Source organism: Marmota monax, unplaced genomic scaffold, assembly GCF_021218885.2.
Source record: "Marmota monax isolate L192 unplaced genomic scaffold, Marmota_monax_Labrador192_F-V1.1 WCK01_AAM20220418_F8-fsc00042, whole genome shotgun sequence".
NCBI classification, from domain to species: Eukaryota; Metazoa; Chordata; class Mammalia; order Rodentia; family Sciuridae; genus Marmota; species Marmota monax.
The window spans coordinates 416,533-443,180 of record NW_026693008.1 but is presented as its reverse complement, the minus strand read 5'-3'; the positions used below and the strand labels follow the sequence as shown (position 1 = coordinate 443,180).

The window sequence follows — 26,648 nt, the reverse complement described above, 5'->3', positions numbered from 1 at the left end:
AAAGCTGCATGTTTTCTTACTTCTGAATGTCAGCCTCCTGGCCTCACATCCCTCTCTCTACACGAGCGTCGCTCAGGAGGTCGGGAGAATGCAGCCCTGCTCCCTAAATAATGCTCATTAGTTAACTGCCTCTGCCCAGGGAGCAGGAGAACGTTCAACTTGGGTTTTGTGAGCCTCCAACCAAAACAGAGAATATTTTCTTTTTCATTTCTCAGCAACTGAGGATAAGCTTTTCAAACAGAAATCAGAATGGCCATCTGAGCGGACATTCCTTCCTGAGGAGTCACACACCAAGATAAGTCACCCGGAGAGTCTAGCTGCCCTGGTCCTGGGAGAGCCCAGGCCTGAGCTGAAGAGCAGTGGCCAACCTATGAGAAGGACAGACACAAAGACACGTGGCTTCCCTGTCATGTCCCTCATACTCAGTGACAGAAAGGGGCACAGTAAGCCTAGGAAATCCACACACGTGGTGCTGGCCAACAGTCCAGCCAATGGCTTGTTCTTCCAGCTGCTGCAACCCTCAGACCCACAAAACAACCACAGGGACTGGCTTTCTGTTCTCTTTCACTCTGAATGTGGTTTTGTTTGTTTGTTACTGGGGATTGAACTCAGGGACACTAGACCCCTGAGCCCCATCCCCAGCCCTAGTTTGTATTTTATTTAGAGACAGGGTCTCACCGAGTTGCTCAGGGCCTCACTAAGTTGCTGAGGCTGGCTTTGAACTCTTAATCCTCCTGTCTCAGTCTCCAGAGCTGCTGGGATTATAGGCATGCACCTCCGCGCCTGGCCCACCCCCAGTCCTTTTTATATTTTATTTAGAGAGAGAGTCTTGCTGAGTTGCTCAGGGCCTCTCTAAGTGGCTGAGGCTGGCTTTGAACTCCTTTTGAACTCCTTTAATCCTCCTGTCTCAACCTCCCAAGGACTTCCAATGAGCAAAGAAAGTGTCCAACTAGCAAACAGCAAGGAAGACTGAACAACCTGTTTCCTCATCATTCCCAGAGGTAAGGTCACAAAATACTTCTCTGAAAACTGAAATGATTCATCTTAAAGCCATGATAATAGGGAGGCCTGGCCCAGGGCAGACCGTAGCGTAGGCCTGAGGCTTTGGATTGTATCTGTCAGGCAGCTGACTTTCTGTGTCCTGCTAAGGAGTTACTCTAGGGGTGGAAGGGCAGCTGATGAACAGAAATGGCCCACCTCACTCCTGTGCAGGGAGGAGGGTGTCCCAGGCACAGCTCCTGTGACTGGCTCGCTGCGCCAGGACCTCACCCTCCTGGTGAGGAGCCAGCGGGAACTCCCACTGTCAGAATCTCCTCGGGCTCAACCTCCAGGGGCACTTGTGCAGTTCCCGAGGGCACTGCGTTGGAAAGCCTGCAGGCAGAGCCTGGGCCAGGGCTCAGGACAGCCTGGCCACACCACCCCGTAAGTTAGAGACAAAGGCTAGGCTGACTGGAAAGAGGGGACCGTGAGCTGCCCAGCCTCCGCTGACTCCTGCCCGTCTTCAGCACTCGGGCAAAGCTCAGCCACCGCAGCTGCCAACAGACACGGCCCCCCTGGCTCCCGCCTCCAGCCACCCCGATACTTCGCTGGCTAAGAGTGTGCATTTTCATGACTCCAACTCAAAGTGTGTTTCTGATCACCGCTTGTGGAAATTTACCCAGAGGGCCACAAAGTGCACACCACAACCTGCCTTGTGCCATGGGGAAGAAAAAACCAACAGGAATCAACCCTCTGGGGCCTTCCAGAGGATGGGCCCAGGCCAGCCCCAGCTGGGTCCATGCAGCAGCGACTGACGGGAACCCAGGCAGGGACCAAGGCTCAGCGCCAGAGCCAGGCAGAGTGGGGTTTTGTTGTCTTTCTTTTCTTTGCGAGGTGGGGGTGGGGGTGGGTTGCCCAAGCTTCTATAGGGTTCAGTTCTTCCCAACTAGACAACGGTCTCCTAAGAACCTAAAAGAAGAATCTCTCTCCTTTTTTCCTTCTTTCTCCCAAAATACCCTTTTCCCATTTAATCAGATCTTTTGGACTCCTGACACGTTTGGAAGTTTAGAGAAAAGTTGTTAAGAACTGAACAGATCATGCTCACCCATCCCAGGAGATCTGGATTTTTTTTTTCTGGCACTGGGGATTAAACTCAGGGGTGCTCAACCACTGAGCCCCATCCCCAGCCCTTTTTATTTTTATTTTTTTTATTTAGAGACAGGATCTCGCTGAGTTGCTTAGAACCTCTCTAAGTCGCTGAGGCTGGCTTTGAACTCATGATCCTCCTGCCTCAGCCTCCTGAGCCCAGGGATCTTTTATAACCAACATTCCCCTCTACTTGCTTTCTCAGTATCCTGCCCTATATCCAGTGCAGAATCACTTGTCAAGAAGAGGACCTGGGGAAATCTGTTCTTCAGAATCTGTCTCACCCAGATGGACAAGAGAAGAGTAGCCATGGTTGGAAGTAGGAAAGAAGCCCAGAAGGCTCCCTCCCTGTGTGGCTCTCCACACAGCCCCGCGGCCCCAGTGAGCCTGCCGTGAGCTCCCACTTGGAGGTTCCTGACCCCCCTCGCTCGGCAAGAGCACCCTCGAGTTCCTCAGCACAAGCTCTTCATGGGACAAGTGCTCCACACCCCCTCCTCTCAGAGGGATGCTGTCTGCCCCCTTGGGCTCTCAGCCACGGGGACTGGGCCTTTTCCCCATTCCTACCCTCCCCGCCCCAATCAAGGGTCCACCTGGAGTGGCCTCAGGAATGGGATGAGGTCAGGGCATCTGGCACCTCACAGGCACGCCTCAGAACACTCAGTGAGACCTGCAGGGGACTGACATTACGGATGGAACTTACTGGCCACAGAATCAGTGGCGTGTGGGAGTGGGAAAGGAGGCGGGGCCATCGCTCTGCCTGGGCCACGACGGTGGGGAGCTCCTCTAGCCCTGGTCGGTCACCTGGCACCCCACCTCTGAGCATCCATCAGTGCCCCTGCTGCTCGAACCCACCCGGCTCGCTCAAGAAGCCCTTCTCCATGCGGGCTCTTCACTTTAAGCAAACCCAAGTGAGGAGAACGTGTCCCTGGGGTAACTAAAGGGGTGATCACCCACTTTTTAGAGAAGAACGCACCTGACGTTATACAGAACAGCTGTTGGCACACCACAGCCTGCAGGCTGCTGCTGCTGTACAAATTCAATGGCACACAGCCACGCCTGTTCCCCTATGTATTATTTATGGCTGCTTTCTGCTTTAACAACCTCGCCAAGGAGTTGCTACACAGACCCTGTGACCCAGGGTCAAAAATATTCACATCACTACCCTTTAAGAAGAAGATTGTTGCTGGGTATGCTGGTGCAAGCCTGGGATACCAGCAACTCTGGAGGCTGAGTCAGGAGGATCTCAAGTTTGAGGCCAGAACTTGTTTTGTCTGCTTAAGGCAGGGGGTTGCCCTAGCTTCTGAAAAGGTTCAGTTCTTCCTTAGTAATACCCTGTCTCAAAAAGGGCTGGTGATGTAGCTCAGTGGTGGCGCACCCCTGAGTTCCATCCTCAGTACCACCCCGCCAAAAAAAAAGGTATTTTCTACCTATTGATCCCAAGTAAGCACCACTTCCTTTGGGGGGGGCAGGGGGGAACTGGGAATTGAAATTGAACTTTGGGACACTTAAGCACTGAGCCACATCCCCAGCCCTTTTAATTTTTTTTATTTAGAGACAGGGTCTCACTGAGTTGCTTAGAGCTTCAATAAGTTGCTGAGGCTGGCTTTCAACTTGCGATCCTCCTGCCTCAGCCTCCTGAGTCGCTAGGATAACAGGCGTGTGCCACCAAGCCAGCTTCCGCATAGTTTTTTTTTTTTTAAAGAACAGTTTGACTTACATCTACCCATAAACAATCATAGCTACTAGATACAGTGAGCATAAAGCAATTACAAGGGTTTGTTACTCTGGAAGTTCGTCCTCATGTTCACGAGGCCCCCAGGAAGCCCCGGTACTTACAGCTCCTTAAGATTCCTCATCTTGATAAAGGTGTCCAGCTGCACAGACCTGATGGCATTCTCTCCCAGGTCCCTGAAACACAACACAAGGACTTGTGCCAAGAGACCCCGGGTGCCCTTCCAGCCAGCCCCGTGTCTGAGCCAGGAGACTCAGCGGTTTTCGGTGACAGCCTTGGTTTCAGGTGACCCACACAGGTGATCACTCCACAGGAGGTGGCTCTTGCACGTGTTGACACAGCACGTGCGGTGACAGGGGGACCCAGCCCGTGTGAGGGGCAGCGCAGAGGTGGCTGCAGGCCTGCTCAGCAAGTCAACTGCCACAGGCTCTCCCAGCAGAACCGGGGCTGAACTTGGTGCAAAGAGGAAACAGATCACGCCCACCACTGGAGGCAGCTACCCCAGAAGGATGTGAAGGTCTCAGGGCTGGCTGGTCCCCTTCCTCCCAGGGCCAGCCAGAGACGCTCCCAGTGGGGTGGGGTATGCGTCACTCTGCTGGCTGGCCTAGTGGGGGTGGCCAGGAGACCAGGGCCCAGGGAGGGGCGGGGGCAGCGGCGACACAGGGCAGTGGAGGGAGGAAGGTACTGTCCGCACACCAGCTGCATTCATGGGGATCACACCAACTGGCCATGTGTTCTGGGACTGCTCTGGCACGGGCAAGATCAGGGCCAGCACTGAAGCAGCTGCTGCTTCTAAACAGCCTGTTTCTCGGTTTACAAAGATGCCATTCAATCCTAGCCGACTTCGCCGTGGCCGCCCTTGGCAGGCCTGTGGGTCAGGCAGGGTCTGTTCAGATACTCACAGGTGCTCCAGGCCTTCCAGCCCCGAGAACGCTCTCTTAGCCACGGACTTGATCTTGTTCCCGAACAGAGTCCTGCAGATTCCGAACATCCAGGAAGAGACAGGGTGGGGGACAAGGGGGGAGAAAGAACACACGGTCAGCCTGTCTGGTGAGAGGCAGGGGAAGCTGACCTGCGCTGAGATCCCAGGGCAGACACACACAGCCCTGCCCCTTCTGAGAGGAAACGCTTTTCCCTCTATTGGAATCCAGGAGCAATGACAGGCTGAAGGTGCACGCACTTTAGGGCCTACAAAGGCCCCCTGCAGACTCCATCTCACTCAGGTCAGAACAGCGATCATTAAGAATACAACTGACAATAAGTGTTGGTGAGGATGTGGGGAAAAGGTACGCTCAGACACTGCTGGTGGGACTGCAAATTGGCGCAGCCACTCTGGAAAGCAGTCTGGAGATTCCTCAAAAAACTTGGAATGGAACCACCAATTGATCCAGCTATCCCACTCCTTGGTCTATATCCAAAGGACTTAAAATCAGCATACTACAGTGACACGGTCACATCGATGTTTATAGCAGCCCCGTTCACAATAGCTAAGCTCTGGAACCAACCTAGGTGCCCCTCAACAGATGAATGGATAAAGAAAATACAGTGTACATACACAATGGGATATTACTCAGCCTTAAAGAATGAAATTATGGCATTTGCAGGTAAAAGGATGGAACCAGAGACTATTGTGTTAAGTGGAATGAGTTCATCCCAAAAAACAAAGGCCAAATATTCTCTCTGATTTGTGAATGCTAGCCCAAAACAAGGGCGGTTGGGGGAATAATAGAAATCCATTGCATTAGAAAAAGGGAAATGTAGGGAAGGGAGGGGGATGGGAACGGGAAAGACAGTGGAATGAATGGGACAGAACTTTCCCATGTTCATATGTGAACACACGACCAGGGAAACTCCACATCAGGTCCAACCACAAGAATGGGGAGTTAGACTCCATGTGTGTGATAGGTCAGAATACACTCTTCTGTCCTACATAACTAATAAGAACAAATAAAATCCATTGGACACACACTTGTCCCACCTGGCCCTCTGTTTCCAAGGGCCCCCTGAAGGGGGTTGGGGGTGAGGCAGGCAATAGCATCACAAGAGACAGGCTGGGTAGTCTCTCAGTGAGGAAAAACAGAGAAGGTAACGAAAACTGTGGATCTGAAAGCTGCTGCCCACTTCTGAGAACTGTGTTCCAGGGATAATGGCTCCCAAAAGAGGCAAGGAGGGGACAGGAAAACGGGTGGCTCGTCAGGGTGGCTCCACAGCTCTTTGCACCTGAGATGCACCCTGGCATCTCAGCCTGCAGGACATGCCTTATGCTGTGTCTTGTGAGCAAGACCCCAGATTTTAAACGATGTCAACCCATCAGACATGGGTGCCACCAAGAACCAGGTAAGAAACGTGGAATACAAAGGCCTCCCCGCAGAGAAGCCAGTGAGCACCAAGTCCCCCTGCAGGGATGCCAAGAAAGGGAAGGTGAGCCCCAGAAAACCAAAGATGGCATGGTCAGGCCATCGCCAGATGTCTGAGCTTCAACCCAACTGCAGCAGGGCAGGAGCAGCAGGTGTCCTCGGGAGTACAGGCCAAGCCAGGACCCGGAGCTCGGGCGGGGGAGGCTGCTCCACCTGCTCCCCAGACACCACCAGCCCACAGGCCAAAGTCTGGGGCAGCCACGCCACAGGGCTCCCTGTCCCCCATTTCATCAGAAACAGACTCCTCCCCTGGGGGCCTCCATTCCAAGGGCCCCCGCAGTCACTCCACATTCAGCCTCAGACAAAGGCCAGCTCTGTTTCCTGTCTCCTCTGGAGGGCAGAGAGCAAACAGGCCACAGACCCCTGTGCGTGTCTCCTCTCCGAGGTGGTGTGTGCATGGACGTGCCAGCAATCTCACCCCAAAAAGCAGTTCTACGGCCTCGAAATCAAGACTTCTATTTTTAAACAAATAAACCAAACAGAAAACCTGGTGGCTGGGCTTAGGCTCTGTAACCGCAGAACTAGCAGCAAATAAGGGCTCAGGGGGGCACCAAACTCCAAGCAAGGTTGAGGGCACTGCCAACCTCTCCACTTGCTCAGATCCCCCCCCCCCCCGCCGAGGACCCGTGCACCCCAGGTCCTAGTAAAAACACAAGGCGCTGATTAGCTAGACCTGTGAACCAGATCCAGGGAAAAGCCAGGCTGTGTTTCATCCACTCCATGTTAGTCACGTTGACCCCTTTTACAGTGAGGCCAGGCTGTTATCCCTAATGGTGACAATAACAATAAAACGAGTTCTCCATGTCTCAGGGCCCGTCGTGCTGTGCGTAGACTACAACAGGCCTTCACCTTCTCCCAGCCGGCACGTGGGGGCTGGGTGGCGCTCCAGCTAGACACTGCAGCGGTTCTAACAAACAGCCGCTGGGTGGGCAAAGGGGACCGGGGGCTCTCCGCTGGGGGGATGCTCCTGTCCCACAGCCAGGGATCCCAGGGAAGAGATGGCTGGCCTCTCATGAGTCTCCCGGCCAGTCAGTCACAGGCTCCCAAAGGCTGGATCAGTGCTTGCCCAAGCCACGGTGGCAAGGCACAGGGGGACGGTGCAGTGGCACTCATGTCCCTGGGACTAGCAATGACAGGCACAAACCCCTCTCCCCATGAATCCCACTCTGAAGGCCCCACCCAAAAGCTACAGGACCTCCTACCTCGTGGGAACCCAGAGGCTGGGCATCTCTCCGACACCCCCTTTACCTGGACCTCTGCTCCCAGCCTCCCAAAGAATGCCCCAGGCACAGGGCAGACCCCTGCATCGCCTGTCCTCCCCACGTCACTAACAGTGCCAATGAACTGCCTCTCCTGGGGTCCAGAAACTCTCCCTTCTCTCCTCATATGCTACCTGCGCAGGTCCCCAGCAGGTGACATCAGAGCCATTTTGGAACAGGATCTCTGGAGTGGGAGAGTACGACAATCCCAGGAAACCTGGGGGAAAGGCACACTCCAGCAGCACCAGGAAGGGCCAGATTAAAGAACTATCAATGGCTGGGCTTGAGGGACTACCTGAGCTCAAAACCTGGAACAAGGAAGGGCAACGTCCACCCGGTGGTCACAGAGGGCTCTGCTGCTCTTAGTGGGAAAATATCCTCAGTTAGGCCTGTGGTGAGCGAGGAAGGACCCCAGGAGTGGCTCACCTCCCCATTCAGAGGCAGATCCAGCAAGACTAGCCTCTCAAGCTCTCCAAAGGCAGGCCCAGGCCACCTCGCGGGGACTCCCCATGGCTCCTCTGTGCTGGCATGCTCCACTCTGCCCAGGGGAGCCCCGCAGACTGGGGCCAGCCCATCCAGATGGGGCAATGTAGTGTGATGGCCACCATGCCTTCCAGCACAGCCATGCCACAGAGCTCCCAGTGACCCTGGGAGGAAATCCAGCAGGGGAGGGGATCCAAGCAGGTTCCCTCCTTAAGTGGTCACTCAACACCAAGCACAGTGGTCAACCTAGAGGTGTGCACCAAGATCCGCTTTTCTCTTTCCCTTCTAATGCACAAACTTTCGCACACCAGCAGACAAGACAAAGCAGTATTGTGAACCCCAGGTGGCTGCCCCACACCTACAGGTGTCATTGGATTGTGCCAATCTCATTATCCCCTCTACCTCTACCCTTTCGCCATTTTCTAATCCAGCTGGATTATTTCAAATCCAAATCACAGGCATCAAATCATTTTCTTTTCTTTTTTCTTTTTTTTGGTATCAGGGAATTGAACCCAGGGGCACTTAATCACTGAGCCACATCTCCAGCCCAATTTAATATTTTATTTAGAGACAGGGTCTCCCTGAGTTGCTTAGGGCCTCGCCGTTGCTGAGGCTAGCTCTGAACTCATGATCCTCCTGCCTCAGCCTCCCGAGCCGCTGGGATGACAGGTGTGCACCACCACACCAAGGTAGAGCCCACTTTCTGCTGCAGGACTCAGACACAGGACAAGGGAGCTGTTCAAGGGGGTTCCAGTGCGTACCAGCGCTCAGAGAGCCACGAACTCAGAAATACTCACAGCTTGCTGAGGCTGTCGAGGCCTGTGAAGGCGCCACTGGTGTCCTCTATTGTGCCTGAGATCTCGTTATGGTCCAGGTCCCTGGGGAGAAGACAGAGTGTGAACCTCTCAGTCACAACCCTCACCCCACTTTTTTTCATTAGTTCTACATGACAATAGAATATGGCATCATTTTTAAAGCATGGAATATAATTTGTTCTGATTCGGTCCCCAGGATTTCCCCTCCCACTCTCTGTAAGGACAGGAGAACTGCTTCAGACTGGGTTTCTACTTCACAGCTCAAGGCACCCAGGTATACCCTAGGAGCCCAGTGTCCTGTACGGTCATGAGGAGTGCGGCTCTGAGAAGCAGGCCCCGCTCTGTGCAGCAGGCCCCGCTCTGTGCAGCCTGCAGCGTGGCTGGGCCCCCACGGCCTTCCAGCGCAGCTGATGCACACCCCAAATAAGCAGCTTTCTCCGGCCAGGCCCGGGGGCGGGAAGCCCAGTTTGTATTCTGCCTGCCCAGAGTGGACATCTGGCCCTGGCCTGGAGGATCTGTTGACAAGTTCCTTGAGGTTCCTATCTTCTCGAACTCAACCAGAGTCCCCTTTTTTGGACCCAACCAAGAATCTGGAGCAAAGCACGTAGAAGAAAAAAATCAGGCAGTGAAGAAAGGGACCCTGGCCCTGTGCCCTGCATGCTGGCCGGTGAGTCTGGGGCCCAGAGCCCATCTCCTCACGGGGCCTGCAGAGAGCTAGACACTGAGCCAGGGAGGACATCTGGGTGCTGAGTCAGACTTGTGACCCGCTCGCCAGGGTGGGAGAGATGGGGCCAACTCTCCAGGCCAGGCTCCCCCAGCAGAGCAAATCCCAAGGCCAGTGACTCAGCCCGCTTCCCAGCGTCCAAGGGCAGGTCACGGTGCCCAGGCGGGACATCGCACCTGGCGGCCAGGCCCTGTTCTGCACGCACTCTGCCGTCTCCAACTTTCCACCAGGCCCTCGGGCCTGCCCTTCCCTCTCCTGAGTCCTTGCACAAGGGCCAGGATCAGAAAGGGATGCTCTTGGCTCTCAGGAGGACCTGGAATGGACGGTGCCAGTGGGAAGGGAGCTCTGAGTGAAGGTGAACCACTCGCTGTGACCTTGCTTGAGCAAAGTCGGCTGCTGGAGGGGCTTCTCCTTCCCACAGCTCCTGCCTGTCATCTTCAGACTGGATGCACCCAGGCCTGGGGCGGTGGCTTTGTGTGCTTGTGTCCCCACTCCTGCTGCCAACCTTTCCCTCTTCCTCTGGCCTGCTAAGTCTCCATGCCTGGCCTCCTTATCCTGGCCTTGTAGGACTTCTGCTTGAATGCTTGGCCTGGGGCACTTTGCTCCCCCAGGCAGTGACTCCACATTAAAGCCAGCTCCGCCAGATGCAAGTGCAGAGGGGCGTCCTGCCCCAACTGCCTGCAGCAAGCCCCTGTCCACCAGGAGATCATGCCTAGGAAGGGGGTCTCAGAGCCCACCACCACTGTCTGCTGAAAATCACACACCCCCCTCTGGGGGCTTTCTGCTGATGGTTTGGAAACTGAGGCCAACAATCGAAAAGTTCTCTAAAAATCCCAGAAAAGCATCTGGGGGTGACTTCTGGTGACTCACCTAATGGGACACTTAGAGGGACATGGCATATCACCTCCACCTGGTTGAACGGCTCCCTAATGAGGACAAGGAAAGACACAGAGTCCCCAACTCCACCTCTTTTGGAAATGAGGCACATCGGACACCAAGTGTAACAAAGGAGTTTTTGAACTAGTTTTCTGCAATGGTTTGGAGAAAAGACATAGAGGGTTTAAAAAATGAAGCCGGGCGCAGTGGTTCATGCCTGTAATCCCAGGGGCTCAGGAGGCTAAGGCAGGAGGATTGTGAGTTCAAAGCCAGCCTCAGCAAAAAGCGAGGCCCTAAGCAACTCCGTGAGACCCTGTCTCTAAATAAAATACAGAATAGGGCTGGGGATGGGGCTCAGTGGTCAAGTGCCCCTGAGTTCCATCACTGGTATCGAAAGAAAGAAAAAAAAAGATGATTGCAGGGACAGTGTGGCAGTGGCTGCCGACCTGGGGACGCTCACTTCAACAGCAGGACCCAGAGTCCTGACAGGCACAGTGTGCAGCTTCTGCTTGGTGACACCACACTTTAGGGTTGTCATTCCCCTCAGGCACCATCCCAGGGGTACAAGGCATTTGACATCATATACACACATGACACATCAGCTTGGGGTCCAATTCCCACCCAAAGCCATTGGGAGCAGAGTTCGGAGAACTCCCAGAGGCCTTCAGGGGCCAGCTCTGCCCTGTTGTGCTCTCCCGCCCAGGACCCCGTCACTCTGTCACCCCCACAGCGAATGCCGTACAAGATGCGCAGGTTCTTGAGTCCCTTGAAGGCGCCCTCGGCGATGTGGCTGATGGAGTTGTGGCTGAGGCGCAGGACGCTCAGGCTGCCCAGCTCGGCCAGGCTCTCCTCGTCCAGCCGCGTGAGGTTGTTGAAGGACAGGATCCTGGGGAGGCGGAGGGGCACAGATCATTATCAGCCCGTGGGATCTCCGTGGGCAGGGAGCATCTCACAGTGGACGTACAGCTAGGTCATCCACCTGGTCTAACAACAGGGATGGCCGTGCAGGTCCCGGTGTGGTTAAACTGTAGGGGATGGCACAAGGTCAGGCAATACAAAGCCTCCCTGCTGGTGTCCAGGCTGGGCCTGATTCAGACCTTTCTTGGCAGAGGCCCCCGACACCCTGGACAGGCCCCTTGTGGGTCAGATGCTGCCACTCCATGCACTGGACAGCAGAGGGCGCCACACATCCCTGCCTGGGACAGCCACTGCAGGGCCTCAGCCTCAGCCTGGGAGGCTCTGGCCTGAGTGTCACCTACCCTCCCTGTGAGCAGGACAGGACACGCCCCAAATCATCCACTTAGCCTACATGTGAGACTCCACCCCTCCTCCCAGACACCCGTGCATTTCTGACACAACCCTGGCGCTGGTCACTTGGCATCTGGGTTACCTCTGGTTGAAAAATGGTTAGTTTGGGCTGGGTCAGGAAGAAGAAAAATAGTATCAGTGAAGATTAATGGGTTTTTAAAGGGGGCAGCCGGCAGCCTTCTTTCCCTGCCGGAGAAATAAGTCATGGTGTCTGTCAGTCGCAGGACCTGGCAGGAGACCAAAATTACATCCTCACCTGCAATTAAGGAATTTGGCTTAAGGGAGGGGCGGGAAAGCAAACCTCAGCCTGGCTCTGAGGTGACCTGAGAACAGGGCAAGCTTCTGGGACTGGTCAAGGCACGCATCAGTGACCCCCGGCCCCTCTACAGGGCACAGCAGACAGCGGTCCACAGCCAGAAAGGGGAGCAGGGGACTCAAAGCCCCGCCAAAGCTCCGGAGCACAGCTTCTCCCAGGAGGTCACACACACCGTCTCAGGACGGCTCCTCACCCTAGGAACTGGACAGGCTCGGGACTGCGGGACTCAACACCTGCCCTGCTTCCCCAGGGCTCCCAGCCCAGGACAACAGAGAACCACGTGTCCCCTGAGTTCCCTCATGCGGTCCCCGGCTGAGCAAAGAGCGTGTCATCCAATACCACAAGAGGGACGAAGCAGCACCCTGAAGCATCAGGAGGGCGAATCTAACACCCCAAGTCCAAGGGCAGTGAGCGGGAGGGACAGGCGGGCTGCCGCGTGGCACACGCCCTGACCACAGACCCATGGAGACCGAAATGCCAGGTCAGCAGAGGGATGCACGTGGGCCAGTGACATGAGACACACACAACGGGAGGGACCGGGTAAGGACTCGGGCTGCAAGTGCAGCATGAAGTTCCCAGGCCCCCGCGAGTGTGCCTGGCACCCGTAACGCTTGCTCACATGAAGTGACGATTTTTCTAGGCCAAGCCTACGAGAAGTGGGAAAGGAGAAAACCCTCCTGAAAAATAAGGAAACCCGACTGGACTGAACTAGAGCATGATTAAACTGAAAATTCCCACCTAGCGAGGACCTGTTCCCCCAGCACAAGCAGAGCTCTAGAAACGGGTGCAGACACGGGAACACGGCCACGTTCTCGACCCTCAGCTCTGCAGCCCCACCTGTGCACACAGGATGGAGAGGGTACCCAGGTTCCTTCTCCAGGGGTCACCACTGTGGCTCTCAGCTTGAGCAGGAGTGAGCTCAGGTGCCCTCAGGCCCAGCCTGGGTGTCCCGCCTGGGGATCTTCCAAAGGGATGGGGGGCGGGGAGCTGTGTGCCTCCACGCACATCCACCTCTTCCACCAGGCACGACACGTAAAGGGAGGAGAGCCAGGTCCTTGGGGAAGCTGACCCAGGTGCAAGCGCTGAGGACACACAAATTCTCCCACAGTCAGCGGGTCGCCATTGCTCTGTTCATGCTCCTAGTGTGCTTCAAACACACTGTTTCTCTCTCTCTCCCTCTTTGGTACTGGGGCTTGAACCTGGGGGTGCTCTACCACTGAGCCACATTGCCAGCTTCTTTTATTTATTTTATTTATTTATTTTTGAGACAGGTCCCACTAATTTGCTGAGGCTGGCCTCAAGCTTGTGATACTCCTGCCTCGGCCTCCCAGGTCACTGGCATTACAGGTGTGCCACACCATGGCCCAGAGGTCTAAGGTACCATCACTCCCCAAGTAGCTACAGTGAGAAGGGTTCTTCGGGTTGCCCTTCCCAGGCAGAGCCCTTGACTTCAGGAGCTTTTTCCACACCCAAGAAATCCCTGGAGACAGAGGCTCCCCATGGGGACCGACAGGTTACACCTCTGTTATTCCAAAAATAGGAGGCAGGAAGGGCCTGGAGCTCAAAGCCCTGACAGTCCTGCTTTGGGCCTGGCTGGCCTGGACGTCTATCTTTCTTTCTTCCAGAACAGGGCCACGGGCCGGCCGGCCTCTGAGCTGCCTTTGCCCCCGAGGCCTGCACCCCTTCCTAGTCCACTGCTCTCTGGGCTCTGGAGGATCTGCCTCCACAGACCAAAGCCGAGGACACTTACAACTCATGCAGCTTCTGACAGAAGTTCCAGCCGTCGCGGTGGATGCGCGAGATGGAGTTGTGGCCGAGGTGCAGCTGGTGCAGGGCCGTGAGGCCGTAGAGGGATCCGCTGTTCACTTCCACCAGGTTGTTGTGCTCGAGGTGTCTGCAATGACAGCGCCCGGGGTCAAGGGGGTCTGACCTTCACCAGATACCCGGAGTGTGCCTGGTCAGTGCTCCCATCAGACACGGCGGTCACACAGAAGGTGTAAGAGAGCACCTGGGAAGCATGGAGCCCCCCTGGTGTGCACACACGTGGCAGAGAGAAGACGGGCAGACCCCAGCGGAGGGTCTGCAGGCCAAGACATACTCAGAAAGTTTGGAAGGGCAGGGGACGTTAGCCATAAGTGAGTCAAAGTGAACCAGGCAGATGAGTGGGCAGAGGGGCTCTCGGCAAGGGCAAAGCCAGGAGAGGAACAGAGAGAGGAGGGGGAAAGGGAGGCAGCCCTTATCCTCACCCAGCTGACAAAATCCACTGTGCCAGGAGACGTGGCATTAGCTCTGGGGTCCAATGACTGTATGATTTTTTTTTTCTGGTACTGGGGATTGAACCCAGGGGCGCTTAACCACTGAGCCACATCCCCAGCTCTTTTTTATTTTTTATTTATTCAGGGTCTCACTGAGTTGCTTACGGCCTCGCTAAGTTGCTGAGGCTGGCTTTGAACTCGCGATCCTCCTGCCTCAGCCTCCTGAGCCACTGGGATTACAGGTGTGTGCACCACTACTCCCGGCTCAATGACTACAAGATTTAAATCTTGATTTTGCCATTTTGATGGCTTAATGAGTCTGAACACCTGTGAAATAGAAATATCCGGAAGAATCCACCTCACGGCGTTGTACGGGGAGGGAAAAGGGAATGTACCTTGGGGTTGTAGGCAGTGTGAGGACCTGGTCCCAACGAGCTCATTAAGTATGTACAGTAGGTCCCTGACTTACAGTATTCCAACTTGTAATGTCCCCACTCTATGATTAGCGCACATTCTTCAGAAACCCCGCTTGGAATTCTGAATCTAGATCTTTGCTACCTGGTACAATCCTTTCTCAATGCTGGGAGTGGCAGTGAGACGGCTCCCCGTCAGCCCTATGGTCACCAGAGGAAACAACTGACACTCCATCATGTGTCATCTGCCAAGCTAGGACGCCCTGGGTACTAGGTATTAAGTGTATTTTCAATTTATGACATCCTCAGCTCACAGTGGGCTTCTCGGGATGTGACCCCATCGAATGAAAAGTATCTGTGTGCCATTCCCTCACTTCTCAGAATCCTCGCCAATGACAGCTCCGCCCAGACAACTGGTTTCTCTCTTGGAAGTTACCAATGCGCATTTTGCTTTTTTTTTTTGGTACCAGGGATTGAACCCAGGGGTGCTTAACCACTGAGCCATATCCCCAGCCCTTTTTTATTTTTGATTTAAAGACAAGGTCTCACTGAGTTGCTTAGGACCTTGATAAGTTGCTGAGGCTGGCCTCAAACTTACAATCCTCCTGCCTCAGCCTCCCGAGCCACTGGGATTACAGGCCCTAATTTGTATAAATTCGTTCCACATAAAAACGAAATGGTAGCGCCTCACACTGTTTTCTTCGGAAAATTCTCTTCATCTCAGACCACCATCAACTTAGAACTTCAGATTCTAAATGACAGGCCTGAGGAAGGAAGAGTGTTCTGGAATATGCACCACAGAGCTCCAGCCCAGCTGAAGTGGCAAAGGAGGAGAAGCCACCGGCATCCTGGTCATGCAAAGCAGAGATGCTTCTGCACAGCACACTGTGGGGCCTGGGCCTAGGCTTCTGGGCTTGGTTTCAGTTATAAAGATGAGTGAAAGAAGTGGGTAAAGATACTGGTGCAGGTGTGCCAACTTGGAAGTAACCACCCAGACCTGAAAACAGGAGAACCAAGAGGAAATGCTGAGACCCAACTGTCTCCTGGGAGAAGAACCGGGATGGGGAGGGAGGGGGAGGGGACGGCGATGGGTGGGCAGCAGCTGCTTTCCTTTACTATCCGATTCATTCACGCAGAGGCATTACCTCTGATGAAAAATAAACAAATTTAAATGTCGAACGACAGCAGATTGCATTCCTCTGCTTTTTTTTGATGTGGCCTTTGTTTCTGGCAGGCCTCGGCTCCGCTATTGGACACATCTGGCCGAAGAGCACGTTCCCTTGATAAAAGCTGCACATCTGCACCAAGTGCCTTGATGAGCTCACAAGGCAGAAATAAATCTCCTGTGATGAACTATACATTCTGGGTCCACCTGCACATCAAGGAAGACGGTCAAACCCAAATTGGGGAGGGAAGGAGCTTCCTGTGGGGTGTGGGAGTGCAGAGGAAGTGGGGAAGGATCTGTTCCGCCATGAGGAAGTGGGGGTGGGAGGAGGCCCAGGAACGGGGCTCCTTCCTGCACCCCCTGACCTGATTCACAGAACCTCCTCCAAGAGATGCTCCTACTCTGCTACGGAAACACGAACGGATCTGGTTGAGTCTGCAGAGACACGGAGTTGGGACCACAGGAAGGCTCAAAGGACAGGTGGCCTGCCGGGTGCGGTGGCGCAGGCCTGTCATCGAGGCAGCTCGGGAGGCTGAGGCAGGAGGATCGCGAGTTCAAAGCCAGCCTCAGCAAAAGTTAGACGCTCAGCAACTCAGTGAGACCCTGTCTCTAAATAAAATACAACACAAAGCTGGGGATGGGGCTCAGGGGTCGAGTGCCTCCCCGAGTTCAATCCCTGGTACCAAAAGAAAAAAAAAAAGAAAGAAAAAGGATAGGCGGCCTGCTCTCCACCTAGGGCTCAGCTGAATGGACACACACAGGCTGCCCCAGTCCCCACAGAGGCAGGGCGCAGAGGCCACGGCCTCACCCTTAGGCTGGAGCCCCTCCAGGGCCCACCCGCACTTACAGCGCGTGCATATTGGACAGCCCCCAGAAAGCGCCATCCGTCAGCTTGCTGATGTTGTTTCTCTGGAGCCTCAGCACCTCCAAGCTGTCCAGGCCCTGGAACGTGAGGCCCTCGATCAACCGAATCCGATTCCGATTAAGGTCCCTGAAGAAAAGAAGCCCACGGGCTCAGAGCCTCCCTGTGCACATTCCACACACACACACACACACACACACACACGCCCCTGCCGAGTTCCCCAGCCAGCGAGCCAGCGGGTATCGAATGGCAAGAACACTTGCAGTCAGGGCACCTGACGGGATCTCCATGTATGGGGCAGCGTGGGCAAGAGTGGCGGGGGACACCCCATGAAGCACACACATTCAGCTGCTGGCTCTAGCACTAGAGAGCCTCGGGGGAACCGAAAGGACTCTGGGTAGCCTGGAGGGGCAGGGAACGACACACGGAGCTCATCGGAAAGCCCTGGTTTCCCCCAAGTATTTCTGCAGCATCTCGTGACCCAGTCTCCTCAGCATCATGGAGACCTTCTCCGCAGACAGCCCAGGATCCACACCCCGCTGAGCCTCAACAACTGTTCTCGTCAATGTAAACCAAATTTCCACTACTGGCTTGTTTTCCTGATATTTACTTTTCCAATAATAAAAAGAAGTAGAAAACCAATCAATCAATCAATCAATAAAGAGCCAGGCATGGTGGCACAGGGCTATAATCCCAGTGGCGTGGGAGGATCGTGAGTTCAAAGCCAGCCTCAGCAACTCAGCGAGGTCCTAAGCAACTCAGTGAGACCCTGTCTCTAAATAAAATACAAAATAGGGCTGGGGATGGGGCTCAGTGGTCGAGTGCCTCTGAGTTCAATCCCCGGTACCAAAAAAAAAAAAAAAAAGCAAGAGACAATCATAAATCAACCACCTTGTAAGATTTAGGAGATAAAGATTGCCATCTCCTGCTTACCGCCTCTAGCCATGCTAACTTCCTGCCAAATTCAAGAAATGTCGAGGATGCCATCAAGCACAAGGTGCATATTTTACGGGTACCTTTAATAACAACACTAAAACCTCTGAGATAAATAAACAGAATGCACGCAGCCCAAGCACTAGCCACGCCAGCTAACCAGCAGGATTCCTCATGTCATAGGGGAGGACACCAGCATGAACCCGCACATTCATACTCAGTGGACCTCATCCCTGCAAGTCATTATGAGGTGGCCCACCGGCCCCAGACCCAGCTCCAATCTGCTTTTACTAGGTGTTGCCATAGGGGCATTAATTACGGTTCGTGCAGAACTTTACTGGGGGGAGTAGGGGTTGCATTTGGTTCTAGGTCCTTGGGGAAGTTTGGCCCCCATAAAATTGGGCTATAACCTTAATTAAAGTACCGGTTTCTGAACTCACAATTGTGTCAGCCTGGGTAACTTGAATGCTTTTACAGGAAGCTGGGTGATCCTGTTTTTGCTCAGGCGAAGAGTCAGCAGCGACCGTGACAGGCCATCGAATGCTCCTGACTCCAGGGTGCCGATGCGATTGCTGGCCAGGTTGCTGGAACGAGTCAGGAGAGAAAATGTCACAGCCATAGGAGGCCTTCCTCGTGCTGTTACAGACACCAGACCCAGCTGGATCCGAGCTGGGAAAACACGCTAAGACACACCCAGAGGGACAGGCTTCCCGAGGAGACGTCTGTCACCATGAGGCTTCAGAGCCTGCCCTGACTCCCGGATAGGGAAGCACTGCAGGTGGCAGGACTGCCCAAGGTCACAAGGCAGTCCTGTGCACACAGCACCCATGGCTAGTGGGCCCAAGAGGGCGGGAGGGACCGGCAGACACCTCCACCCCCAGCCCTCCTGCAAACCTGCCAACCTCAGGCCACAAGTGGCCCGCCGACGGGAAAAGCCCTACACAAAGCACAAGCCAGAGGCCAGGTCAGATTCCATTCCACGATTTGGGGAAACAGTCTTTAATCCTGAAGTGGGTCTCATTTTGGGACTTACATAATAAGTGTGTACAAGGCAATTCCTTTAAAGATTTTAAATACCTGAAAGAAACCCTCTAGGTTAAAGAGACCTGAGCCAAGTTCTTTAGAAAGCGAGCCACACCACGCCTGTTATCCCAGTGGCTTGGGAGGCTGAGGCAGGAAGATCACAAGTTCAAAGCCAGCCTCAGCAAAAGCGAGACCCTAAGCAACTCAGTAAGACTCTGTTTCTAAATAAAGTACAGAATAGGGCTGGGGATGGGGCTCAGTGGTTGAGCACCCCTGAGTTCAATCCCCGGTACCCCAGCCCCCACCAAAAAAAGACACGCAATACTTTTTCAGGGCCATCTCCTTTGACCGTACTGAGCGGATGGACTGCAGTGTACAACACAGATACGTGTGTCACACTGTGTGCAAAGCATAGCAAGCAGTGGAAAAGAAAAGGGAAAAAATAAAAGGAATAAAATAAATCAGTATTCCTATGAGAAGTTACCCCTCAATACCCTTCTTACTGCTTTTCCTAGACAAAAGATTGGTGTGTGTGTGTGTTTTTAAACAAAACAAAACAACAAAAACACAAAAAGAACAGCGCCTAAGTGAAAAGGAGAAAACCCAGAGAACCTTCTGCCCTGGGGGGAGGAACAAGGCTCCTCTGGATTCTTTACCAGGCAGAGCCCCAGCACAGGGCACATGAGGATTCTCTACAACGGGGCCGGACTGTTTGTTCTCGACACTCCAGATTAGAGAAGAACAGCCTCTGGGATGAAGATAGAGCAGCCACAAGCTGCCAAAAGAGAAAGTCCCTCCTGCTTTCTTGCAGCGACAGAAGGTCAGTGCAATTCTGTTTAGCGGCTGGTGGTTTCTTGGTTCTGAGCAAGGGAGTGTCGGGCGGACACCTCGGGACAGCCTCCACTCGAGGCTTAACAAAGGCCAAGGCCTCCTGTTCCCGATTTTGGCACCTTGATGCAGCCTGAGAATGACCTGGAAGATCTAGGGGCCAAGGTTCATCTTCCCTGAAGAGATGGGTCATGACCACCTCTAAACCGGCCTGGCAAATGAGCTCCAAAATGACCCCGAAACAGTGATGACACAGGGAACGGAAACTCACTCAGAATTGGAAAATGTCGCTTTGGCCTAGGTTTTCAGATCCTTCCCCAGAGTGACCCTCTCCTACCCACAGGCCATGGGTGCTGCAGTTTTATCATTTTTACTCCTGTCTACCATCCACACCGCATGTAAGATGAGGCACGAACACGGGTGAGAGACCCATCAGCATAGTCCCGAGAACCCACAGAACCAGGAGCCACCTTCCCAGACAGATCCCGTGAGCTGTGTGATCACTATGGGACACTAGGAAGGAACAGCCTGGAGAGTCTGCAAAGCGCTCTCTCTGCAGAGTGGGCCTCTAAGCTCCCCTGAGCCTTCCCTCCAAGCTCTGCTGGGAAGCAGCCCAGTAAAGGGGAGTAAGAGCAGGCTTTGTGGTCAGGGCAGACCTCAGAGTCTTGAACTCTTCTGTCTGAGGGGTGAGCTCCCTGGACAGGCGGATCCACCTCTCCCTGACTCAGGTGTCCACCTTGGGTGTAACTAGAAATGTTCCATCAGTGGGCATCAGAGAGGCTCCTATCCCTGCCTTGCACCATCCTCAGGGCTGAAAAGTTATTATGGTGTGGATGTGAGGTGTCCCCCAAAGGCTCACATGTGAGACAGTGCAGGAAGGTCCAGAGGAGAAATGACTGGGTGGTGAGAGCCTTAACCCAACCAGTGAATGGATCCCTGATGGGATTAACTGGGTGGTGGCTGGAGGCAGGTGGGTGTGGCTGGGGGAGGGGGCACTGGGGGCGTGGCTTTGGGGTCTCTATTTGTCTCTGGAGAGTGGAGTCTCTCTCTGCTTCCTGACCACCATGTGAGCTGCTTCCCTCCACCACACTCTTCCTCCATGATGTCCTGCCTCCCCTCCAGCCCTGAGGAATGGAGCCTGCTGTCTGTGGACTGAGACCTCTGAAACTGTCAGCCCCCAATTAAACTTTTCCTCCTCTACAGTTGTGCTGGTCGGGTCTTTTTAGTCACACAGTAGTGAAAAGGCTGACCAAAGCAGAAGTGGAATATGCAGCCTGTGTACAGACCTGGGCAACGGAGAGGCCTCCAGCTGCCCTAGAAGCAGAGGGACAGCCCCGACCACAGAAGCACTTACAGCTCTCGTATGTGCAGTCCAGGGGGAAAGCAGGCGCTCCGGATTTCCGTGATATTATTCGAACTCAGATCCAACACTTCCAAGGAAAGGTAGGCCTTCAGCTGGCTCCCGTTCACACTGCGGATCCTGTTGTGCTGCCTGAAACACACAAGTGGAGGTGACTCGGGCATTTCTTTTTGCAGAGTAACTACAAGAGCCAGGCGTAGTGGTGGACGCCTATAATCCCAGGGACTCAGGAGGCTGAGGCAGGAGGATCAGGAGTTCAAAGCCAGCCTCAGCAACTTAGGGAGGCCCTAAGCAACTCAGTGAGACCTTGTCTCTAAATCAAATACAAAAAAGTATAAGAATTCTCTTTCCTATTTTACTAGTTGTTTTGCTCTTTCATAACATGACAGTTTAGTGACACTCGAAATGAGCTTTCCTGTTGTTTTTCCCACCCATGATCAGCTGCTGGCTTCAGAGAGTATGCTGGATTTTCTCATATGGGACAAGCTATTTGCAAAGGTATGGGGCAAGAACACAGAGGGTGATCTTTAAGTACCCAAGCATGGCATGACCTGCATCTACCTGCATCCACCTACAACTGGGCAGCTCCGAACCAATACCCTTCTGCAATCTTCAGGACCCAGTCCACTGCCGATTTATAAGGCTTGTAGGCACAAGCCCAGATTTAGTCATATGGCTGTGTGCAGTATTGGGGATTAAATCCTAGGCCTCATGCATGCTAGGAAAGTACTCCACCACTGAGCCACATCCTCAGCCCTTCACAAATCACTACTGACACCTCCCATGTGCCAGGCATGGAGACATACAGGAGATGAAACACACACACACACACACACACACACACACACACAGATAAAATCCTGGTAATCCCCATACATTGCTGGTGGGACTGCAAATTGGTGCAACCACTCTGGAAAGCAGTAGAGAGATTCCTCAGAAAACTAGGAATGGATCCACCATTTAACCCAGTTACCCCACTCCTCAGCATAACACCCAAAGGACTTAAAATCAGCACACTACAGTGTGACACAGTCACATCAATGTTTATAGCAGCTCAATTCGCAAAAGTCCAGCTATGGAACCAGCCTAGATGCCCTTCAACAGATGAATGGATAATGATACTGTGTTATATATACACAATGAAATATTACTCAGCCTTAAAGAATGAAATGATGGCATTTGCTGGTAAATGGGTGGAACTGGAGACTATCATCCTAAGTGAATGAAACACGCCAATTCCAAAAAAACAAAGGCTGAATGTCCTTTCTAATATGCAGATGCTAATTCAAAATGGGGGATAGGTAGAGAAGAATAGAGGTACATTGGATTAGGCAGAGGGGAGCAAAGGGAAGGGAGGGTGTTTGGGGGGTAGGAAGGATAGTACAAGGATTGGGACATTATCACCCTGTGTGCACACATAATTACATGACTGGTGTGATTCCACATCACGTACAACCAGAAAAAGTTATACTCCATTTATGTTGGATATTTCAAAATACATTCTACTGTCATGTATAACTAATTAGAACAAATTTAAAAGAATAAAATCCTGGCGCTCGGCAAAGGGAGAGAGGAGCTCACTGCTGGGTCTCACTGGAATCAAATCCCCTGCAGCTCTAATGGCGTTGTTCCTCAGTTTCCTCATCTAAATGACGGAGCCGCAGCCTGTCATTTCTGGAATACGGGCAACCCGACTTAAAACCATGCTGAAGGGATAGCGGACACTAAGGAAAGTGCTCCGAGGGTGTCCTGCCCGCTTAGGAAGGCACCGTCCACTATGACTTATTTGCATCTTTAACCCTCGAGGCCTCTGGCAAACCCCAAATCTAACCAAGGGACCAGCAGTCATCAATCAGGACAAAGGTGACTAATGCTAAGCGAGGTGGGGCCATGGGCCTGTTGTGAACATGGCTCTCCCTCGCAGATTCAAACTGGGACAGGAGATGCGTGAGAATCCGCTCGGTTGCCAGGCGCAGTGGCACACGCCTGTCATCCCAGAGGCTCCGAAGGCTGAGGCAGGAGGATTGCGAGTTCAAAGCCAGCCTCAGCAACTCAGTGAGACCCTGTCTCTAAATAAAATACAAACTAGGGCTGGGGATGCGGCTCAGTGGTCGAGTGCCCCTGAGTTCAATCTCTGGTACCCCCCCTCTTCTCCCCACCTTAAAAAAGAATCTGCAGGGTGGCAGTGCTGTCCTGAGGGTTCCAGACACACACTCCTGCCAGGTTAAGAAAAGAGGGGCAGCCGTCCAGCCGATCGGAGCCAGGAAGCCAGCCGTCGCTTACCAAGTGGCATCTCCTTTAAACCAACCCTTGAACATTGGTTCCAACAAGGCAGGAACGAGGACCTCTTTCCCAGAAGTTTGGGGGCCTCCCTCGGCTCCTTTTGTCGGTGGTGGTGTTGGTTTTTCTTTTCACAAGTCTCCCAGGCCCTAAATTCAAAACTCGATTTACAAGGGCCCAACTCTGCTGACAGGGGGAGCCTCCTTCCAATGAAAGGACCCTTCCCTCCACCTCCCCTCCTCACCCACCCCCCCACCAAGCTACTTCCTTTGAGATCTGTATTCAGCTCTTTAATAAACATAGTCTCTTACAGTTTTTCAGACTCCCAAAGTAAAAGAACAGAAAACCTTTATTATGCAAAGTATGGGAAGAAAAAAGATCAAGAAATAAAGGAGACAGTACTGTGCCTCATCCGGGAACTCTGGAGACCGTGCCAGGGAGCCAGGAAAGAGGGGGTCTGGAAACAGAAGGGACGTCCTGGGGCCCAAAGCTGGACAAAGGGGTCCGTCCCCTGGGGGGGAGCCCTCAGGACAGCTGACCCCTCTCTCTGCTCCCCCACACCCCCTCCTCTGTCTTACTTGGTCTTTGTCTTGGGCCTCTTCCTTCTTTCTTGTCAGTCTGTCTCTTCACATTCTCCCCCCAAAAAAAGGACCCTGTGAGGACGACAAGTCTCTGGCACCCTGGGAAAGTTCCCACTGAGCAGAAGAGGCAGCCATGGAGACTGGACCACGGCAGCCTGGGAGGGAAGGAACGCACTTCATTCTGCCTGGGAGAAGTTGCCAGGGCTAGTGCCTGAGCCAGGACGCTGGGGCTGGGAGGCCAGGAGCTTGGCGCAGGGGACAGAGCTGGCAGGGCCAGGCCAAGGAGCTGGGAATCGGGCTCCCCGCGGGCCAGGTGGGAGGGGTGGCGATTCAGAGGCAGGCACAAGAGAATGGTAAGGGGGGGTCCCTCCCCTCCCGGGAGCCGGAGACGACATCATCAAATGGGAAGAGGGGCCCCTGGGCAGGCTACCGGCCACACCTTCCAGCCCCACCCACCGGCAGCCACAGAGGTCAGTTCAGGGGGCCCGGGGACATTTGTAAATCAGGTACCTGGCAAAGGGGATACTACCCAGAATACAGTCAGCACCCCCACCCACCCCCACCCCACATTCCCACAGCTTCCACATCTGTACGTTCCACTAACTGGAGTGGAAAATACAAAAGAAACTGTGTCTGGAGTGAAGGTGTACGGACTTTTTCCCTGTCCCTGTCTCTAAATGGCACGGTATAGTTATTTACACAGCATTGATTTACACTGCATGAGATATTTTAAAATTCTGGAGATGATTTAAAGCACTGATTATATGACTCTATTGCATTACTTTGTACAAGGGACTTGAGGCTCCATGGATTGGGTATTTTTTTGGGGGGTGGGGACCTGCATGACTGTATATATAGAATCCCTAGAACTGACAGCAACAGAGAACAAACGTCCTGATCAAAACATGGGCAAAGGGGGCCCGGGGCTGGGGCTCAGTGGTAGAGCTCTTGCCTGGTATGTGTGAGGCACTGGGTTCGATCCTCAGCACCACATAAAAATAAATAATTTTTTTAAAATTGGCAAAGGACTTTATAGACATTTCTCCAAAGAGAATCAAGTAGCCAACAACCCCATGCAACCATGTTTGAAGTCAGCCTTCACAAGTGAAATGCAAAACAAAACCCTGATTAAATATCCGCTCACACCCATCAGTGTGGCCCCTATCAAATTAAAAAAGAAAAAAAAAAAGTTAAGCATGGGTGAGGATTTGGAGCAGCCAAAACTTTATGGGAATGTGAAATGATGTGAAATGATGGAAAGCTGAAGAAAATGGTTTGCTGGCTCCTCAAAACATTAGACACAAAGCTGGGAGTGGTGGCACACGACTGTCACCCCAGTGGCTCAGGAGGCCGAGGCAGGAGGATCGCAAGTTCAGGGCCAGCCTCAGCAACTTAGTGAGACCCTAAGCATCTTATGGAGACCGTGTCCCAAAATTTAAAAAAAGAGGGCAGGGAATGTGGCTCAGTGGTTAAGCACCTCAGGGTTCAATCCCAGGCATCAAAAGAAAAAATAAATACTACTACTATTCGCTCCCACTACTCTAGATGTGGCATCTAGAGTAGTAAAATTCATCAAAACAAAAAGTAAAAAGACGGTTGCCGGGGACTCAGGAAAGACGTCTTGTTTGATGGACAGGGAGTTTACTTTTGCAAGATGGGAAAAAGTTTTAGAGATGGGTTGCACACATGAGTGCACTTAACACTACTGAACCCCACACTTAAATTTTATGATATGTGTACTTTACCACAATTTTAAAACAAAACAAAATGCCGAGCCAGTTCACAAGACTTCTCTGCCTAAAACAAGGGATGATGTTCACGTCTGCCTTAGGAGTGTGGCCTTAGGATGTCCTTCAGGGCCCACATTACCTTCCACGCACCTGCCTGACCTCTTGCCCCTCCACCTCACACACTCTGCCCCACACTGGCTCCCGGGTGCGTCATGCCTCAGGTCCTTTGCACGGCTGTTCCCACTGCTTGGAATGTGCTTTCCCCAGAGATCCACATCCCTCCCCACCCTCATCTCCTTCCCATCTGTGTTCCAAAGTCATCTTTTCAACAAGATCTTCCCTGGCCATCCGAAAACCTCTTCCCGGCATTATTTCTCTCAGTGGCCCTAATTTTCATCTAATATACTTAGAAATTGCCTATTTCCAGTTTCACATCTTCTCTCCCACCGAGATGTGGCTCCAGGGAGGCAGAGGTGCGTCTACTTTGTTCCCTACTATGTATCCAGCCACTGGAAGAGCATAAGGTACATAGTAAGTACTCAATAAACACTTGTTGACTGAATCACAGAATGAACATGGGTTAAATCTGGAAAGGTCACGGGTGGGCACAGCTATGAGACTCACCAGCATTGACACAGGAGAAACCAGGCAAGCGGATAAGTAAGCTCAGTCAGAGAGCTCAAGATCACGAGGACAGAAGGCTTCACCAAGGGTCCCCTGACAGCACTGCCCAGACACAAATGAGACACCCACGGCAGCTCCAGAGGCCCTTGGGGATCCCACACTGCATCCCCAGCTGCTGAGGATACACATGCCACCTGCTGTCTCAGGGTTGATCTGGGCTCTCGACTGTAGCCCGGGTCACGATCAAACCTTCCTGAACACCTGTGCCCAGGAAAGCTGGCTTAGAATCGCTGCACTCCGAGTTCTGCATGAGTGGTGTCTGAGGACCCAGCAGTTCCACAGAGTTCCTCCTGCTCCGGAACATGGCTCAGCACTGCGGAAGACGTCCCGTGTAGGTCACCCTGCCCAGGTTCAAATGCCAGCTGCACCGCTCACAGGTGTGAATCTTGGAGGAGTCCCATGGTGAAGTTCTGGGCTGACATGAACAGGCACATAGCCCTTGCTCAATAAAATGAGTCGTCTTCGTTTTTATTAGTTGCC

General features: G+C 53.3%; 1 protein-coding gene across 3 annotated transcripts in view; it reads right to left on the bottom strand.

Annotated features, from left to right (window-relative positions):
- Lrig1 (leucine rich repeats and immunoglobulin like domains 1) overlaps positions 1–26,648 on the bottom strand; it is a 126,114-nt gene that overhangs the window by 15,170 nt on the left and 84,296 nt on the right. For 2 of the 3 annotated variants that reach the window (XM_046452978.2, XM_058582069.1), the window contains 8 exons: positions 20,888–21,025; positions 18,123–18,266; positions 16,735–16,878; positions 13,805–13,948; positions 11,173–11,316; positions 8,813–8,893; positions 4,759–4,830; positions 3,961–4,032 (listed from right to left, as the gene is read on the bottom strand). In XM_046452978.2, coding sequence (XP_046308934.1) covers positions 3,961–4,032; positions 4,759–4,830; positions 8,813–8,893; positions 11,173–11,316; positions 13,805–13,948; positions 16,735–16,878; positions 18,123–18,266; positions 20,888–21,025 — 939 coding nt within the window. Of the gene's footprint in view, positions 1–3,960; positions 4,033–4,758; positions 4,831–8,812; positions 8,894–11,172; positions 11,317–13,804; positions 13,949–16,734; positions 16,879–18,122; positions 18,267–20,887; positions 21,026–23,176; positions 23,227–26,648 lie in introns of those variants that run through there. The other variant, XM_058582070.1, reaches the window with a different exon arrangement.